At 51.4% G+C, this 5,231-nt stretch overlaps 1 gene segment (V, D, J or C); it reads right to left on the bottom strand.

Annotated features, from left to right (window-relative positions):
- Positions 1–288: 288 nt before the first annotated feature.
- Positions 289–5,231, bottom strand: part of LOC102249298 — a 6,114-nt gene continuing 1,171 nt past the window's right edge. Inside the window, 4 exon segments of the C gene segment in view lie at positions 289–524; positions 812–918; positions 1,056–1,073; positions 1,494–1,886. Of these exon segments, the coding sequence occupies positions 504–524; positions 812–918; positions 1,056–1,073; positions 1,494–1,886 (539 nt within the window).

Raw genomic sequence — 5,231 nt, 5'->3', positions numbered from 1 at the left:
ACCCACAGGTATGTCCTGTCTTCTGTCTTGTACTGAGGTTCTTACCTGTGCTCATCCTTTTTCAAGAGCATAGCACCTTACCCCTCAGACTAACCCTATGTACTGGGGCACAGAATGCCTGGTTATGGACTATAACGTCCACCCCCCACCAGGATGAACAGGAGGAAGCAGCACTGGTCAGAGAGGAGAGTCCGTCACTCCATATGCCTGAGAGGTGGTGCTTTCCTCAACCAGAAGGTGGGTCTTTGAAGGGCAGAACTCCATAGACACTCATGAAACACTACCAAGTCCAGCACAATATTTTTATTGGTTTAGTTTATCTCAGATTCAGTATTGAGGAGCTCAGTCTGCAGGGCAGCAGAGAGAAGGGACAGATACTCATATAGGTAGGAGATAAGAGGGCGAGGAGAGAATACCTCATTGGGAACACAGACTGGAAGCATGTGAAGGTGAACCTAGGGTTTGGATTAAAAATGTCTGAGGATGGGCATCTGGAACTGGTCTCAGGAATCCTTTTTCTTGAGCTGCAGAAGAGAGAACACTGTCAGGGTCCCAGGGGCCATGAACAGTAGGAGTGGGTCAGAGGAGGCCAACTCTGGCCCCAATTTTGGGTAGGGCAGTCTGATTCTCCCCATCCTCCAATGCTGCATTCTATAATGATCCCTATACTTTCTGCCCAGAACTGGCAGTCCAGTTATAATTCCCTGGAGGTGAAAGGGCTGAGGTCAGGCTCTGAGATCCCCTCCTATCCCATGGGTGATGTTTCACCCTCTCCCTCCACCCTGCCTGTCTACCCTACCCTCCTCCTTACCATGGCCATCAGCACCAAGGTGCTGACCAGCACCGCATACACAGTGGCCTTCCCCAGCAGTATCTCATAGAGGATGGTGGCAGACAAGACCCCTTGCTGATAGGACTCTGTTGGTAGGAAAGGAGAGCAGGTATGCACTTTTAAGCAGGTATCTCTGCCCCCCCTCCCCCAGAGTCATGGGTCCTCCATCCTCTGGTTCCAAAGACCATGGGAGAAGGAGAGAAAGAAGCAGAGGGTCACTTACCTGAGGTGAAGCCACAATCTGAAAGAAAGAAGAGAGAGGGGAATGAATGAGCAGATGAAACACTGTCAGCCTTGTGGTCAGCACACTTCAGGCCCAGACCAGAGGAGTCTAGCACTGCCTTCCTGTGTGCCAGTATAGACACATCGTCCTTGAAATTTATGAGACACACGTGGCAGCTCTGAAGGGAATGGGGACACACCACACAGATGCTGAGCCACCCAGGCCAGTAGTAAGGGGCCCAGCTGCAAGGCTGTGCTGGCTGGGGATCTGAGGAGGAACTAGCCCAAGGTGCCTGTTCTTCTTCATGGTGTGCTCTCATCTTCCCACCCCACTCCTTTAAAAAAAATGTCTAACCTGGTCTTTGTGGCCTTCTACCTGGATGCCCCTTTCTCTCTGGTCTGACTCACTACTTGCCTGACCCTCCAAGGCTCCACTCACCTGCTCTGCCCCAGACCTCAGCGCTGACATTCTGGGTGATGGGTATGGGGCGGGTGTCCTTCCAATTCTTCCTGTCTTCTTCCTCTAGCCCAAAGAACTGGACTTGGCAGCGGAAGTGGTTGCGAGGATTGTGCCAGAAGGTGGCAGAGACCCTCAGCCGGCTGCTCAGACAGTAGGTGGAGTCATTGATGTTGCTCTGCTCCTTGTAGGGCTGAGGGTCTGTGCTGACCCCACTCTGGATCTCCTTCCCATTCACCCACCAGCTCAGCTCCACGTGGTCGGGGTAGAAGCCTGTGGCCAGGCACACAAGCGTGGCCTTCTGTGTCCGGGAGATCTCTGCTTCGGATGGTTCAAACACAGTGACCGTGGGAGGTTTCACCTTGTTCAGGTCCTCTGGAAGGGGAGAGGGGTTAGGAATAGGGCTGGTCTGAGAGCTGTCTAGGTTTGGTAGGGGCTGTGTGTGCATGCATGTGCATGTGTGTGTATGATGAGAAGAAAGGTCATCATAAAGCAAAATTATGTAGTAGGTCCTGTTTGTTTGGGTATCACCATCTACTGTCTCTCCATCCCCTAAGGTGGCATGATAAATGGCACTGCCTAATGTTCTGAGTATGTTATTTGATTTCTTCCCCTCAATAAAAGCTACCTGTCTACGTCTCACCATATTACTTAGTAATTATTTAAATAGAGCACTGGATTGGAATCCAAATAACAGGATCCAAATCTCAGAAATGACTTTAGGACTTCGGCATCATTTTTCCTGCTCTGAAGGGAGAATCACAACACAGACTGTTCAGGGTGTGTGTGGAGATTAAATGATATAACAATTCAGACACATAGTCCTCAGTTGGGTTATTAATATCTGAATCTAAGTGGCTGAGGAAAGGGGATCTGGGGACAAGGGGATCATTTGGGAGCTGGGATTGTCTTCAGATGACAGTGTACAAATGGCACATTTTTGTGCATTGAGGTGAGGACACCCTTTTGTATCATGACATGCCCATGAGCTTTGGGGTTTCCTGGCATTTTTTTATGGTTCATGAAGTCATTCAAGCCATTCCGCCACCTCCAAGTACCCCGGAGTTTTCCTCAGCTCAGACAGAGAGCAGTCTCCCCTTATGTCCAACTCAGTGATTCTCCAAACTTCTCTGCCCCTTTGTTTCCACCTGTTGCATCTTTCCCACCAGCAAGCTTCCTAAATGAGCATCTGAGAGCATCGGAGCAACTTCTTGCTCCCAGTTGTCATGATACAATTTGTCCTAAGCCTGTCTGCAGCGTCCTCCAGGCCACAGGCGAAGGCCTTCTATTGGTGGGCTTATTCCTTCTGGGCCATTCCCCATTTATTTTATCCTGTTTTCCATTCGTTGTGTTTGTTTCTTGGCAATTTCTTAAAATTAAGAAATCTCATTCTCATGAAAATATAGTTCTGCCTGGAAGATGGAGGAATGCCCTTCTAACAGAGATGTCATACTTCTGCCAAAATGGGGTCACATCCACAGGTCACACAGGACCCCACACTTAGAAGGACCACACACTTGGTTTAATGGCTGCTGCCACCATTTTGAAATTCTAAATAATTTTTTAACAGGTGTCCCCACATTTTCACTTTGAGCCAGCCTGTGTCCTGTCATGTCAGCTCCCTGCCCTGGACCTCTTCCCTGCTAACCGCTACCAAGTCCCTAGGTCTTCACTAGCCCACCCTGTGTGAAGTGGCCACATCCTAAAACATGCAGTACCGGCTCCATCAGCCTTTCTGCCCACAGCCAGGTTACTTAGCTCTCATCTCCAAGCCCCTGCCTCCAGGGTAACCACAGATGCACTCCTCTGACCCCTCACCTGGCAAACTATCAGTGCTTAGTGTCAAAATGAAAGATGTCCTCTGAGCCATGTGTGAGGCTCCCCATGGTGTGATGAGCAGCACGAGCAGAAGCAGGATCTGGTGACTCTGAAGCACTGTCTATACAGCCTGCAGTGGGGGCAGGTCTTATCCCTCCATGTTTGTGAGTCCCTGTAAGGTGTGAGTAGCTTGCCCAGATGTATGTAGGTGTGCGTGCTAACGAGCTTCTGTGTGTGTATGCTCTGCTTGTGCATGGCGAGGTTTATCTTCCCTGTTCCTAACCCACCTCTCACAGCCCTCACTCCATTATCCACAGGCCAAATCCTGCCCCTCCTAGGACACTGGGTTCACCCCCTCCCGCCCTCCCCAGTGATCAAGCGAGTAGGGGTGGGGAAGGGAAGCACTGAATTACAGCAATCCACCCTTTGCTGAACACTCTACAAGAGCCTTCCCTTGGGATCCTCACAATGATAGTAAGTGGTAGGCTTTGCTGATGATATTGTATATTAGAGGGAATTGAGGGTCACACAGATACACATGCCCAAGGTCACCAATCATTAGAGAGCCAGGGCTTGAGACCTGGGTTTACTGGCTCGAAAGTCAAGGTCTGTTCTCCACCCTGGCTGATCACCCGTAGCCAGCGTTTCCTCTGGGCAGCTCAGCTGAGCCCCATTGGCTCCAGCCCAATGAATTTAACTACCAACAGTGCTCGTGGTTATCACATAATCCAGGTAAAGAGTTTTTCCCTCTCTGGCCTCAACATTCTCATCACCAGGTGACATCTAGGGTCCCTTTGCAGCTCTAAGAGTCCAAGATCCTCCTGGGAATTTTCCTCACCTCACAGCAAAATATCTGCAGTTATTGTGTTTGTGATAAATAAGCTTCCACACCATCTTTGTTATGGGGTGAGGCCACAACATTAGTAACAAAGAAACAGAATTTCCGGAGGATGAAGCCCAGAAATCCGGATTTTAAAAAGATTCCCAGGTGATTCTAATGTGCAGCCAAGGTTGAGAACCACTGCCCTAGACTGTTATGTAGAGTACTTAGTGTGAGGACAGTGATTGCAGACTGGGGGAGAGGGGACCCATCTGGGGGTAAATGCACCTCAGTTGGCTGAGGTTACTGTCCCTCCTCTAGGACCAGCCGTGGCAGGACTGGGTGCTGCCTCCCCCTACCACCCCCCACCCCACCCCAGGGGTCTGAGGCTTAGGAGAGACAGAAAGGGTTTTCAATTTAATCTCAAGTCCACACTTCTAAATCCAATCAGGAAACCCGGCTTGTTTTGGCTCTTTTCCTCACTGACTCATGTTTCTCTGTCTCTATCATCTTGGTCTCTCTCTTCCACTGTTTGTCATCCTTTCCCCTCCTCTGTCCCCGGCACCCTCCACCTCCACCTCCCAGGAGCCAGGTCTGCAGGGGGCCGGCCATCCGCGCTCATCCCACTTTCTCCTGCCCCCCACAGCTCTCTCCCCGGTGGAGCAGTTTCCCCTCCCGCCCTTTCCCCAGCCCAGGTTTTCTAGTCTCAGTCTTTTTCTGCCATCTAGCAGCTCTCAGAGCTCAAAGAATCCTCTTCTCCACCGCCCACCCTGCCCCTAAATACCCCAGAAAAACAGACCCAAAGACCCCTTTACACTCTGCCCATGTTTTCGGACCTGGAGCCCCCCCCCCATTCCTATCCCCCCTTCACAGAGCCAACCCTACCCACGGACAACTCGCGGCGCCCCAGCTCCGGCCTCCACCCTTCTCCAGAGCCCCAGGGGCTGGGGCGGGAGGGCGGAGAGAAGTCCGATTCTTACCTACGACCGTGAGCCTGGTGCCGGCGCCGAAGTACTGTTCATAGGAGCACAGAGACCCAGCCCCGCACTTAAACCCCGCCCCCCCCCAGCCCGCTTCCCTCC

The sequence above is a fragment of the Myotis brandtii genome, unplaced genomic scaffold (genome assembly GCF_000412655.1).
Source record: "Myotis brandtii unplaced genomic scaffold, ASM41265v1 scaffold168, whole genome shotgun sequence".
In the NCBI taxonomy this organism is placed as follows: Eukaryota; Metazoa; Chordata; class Mammalia; order Chiroptera; family Vespertilionidae; genus Myotis; species Myotis brandtii.
Note: the sequence above shows the minus strand (reverse complement) of the source record. Positions and strands in the feature narration are given on the sequence as shown.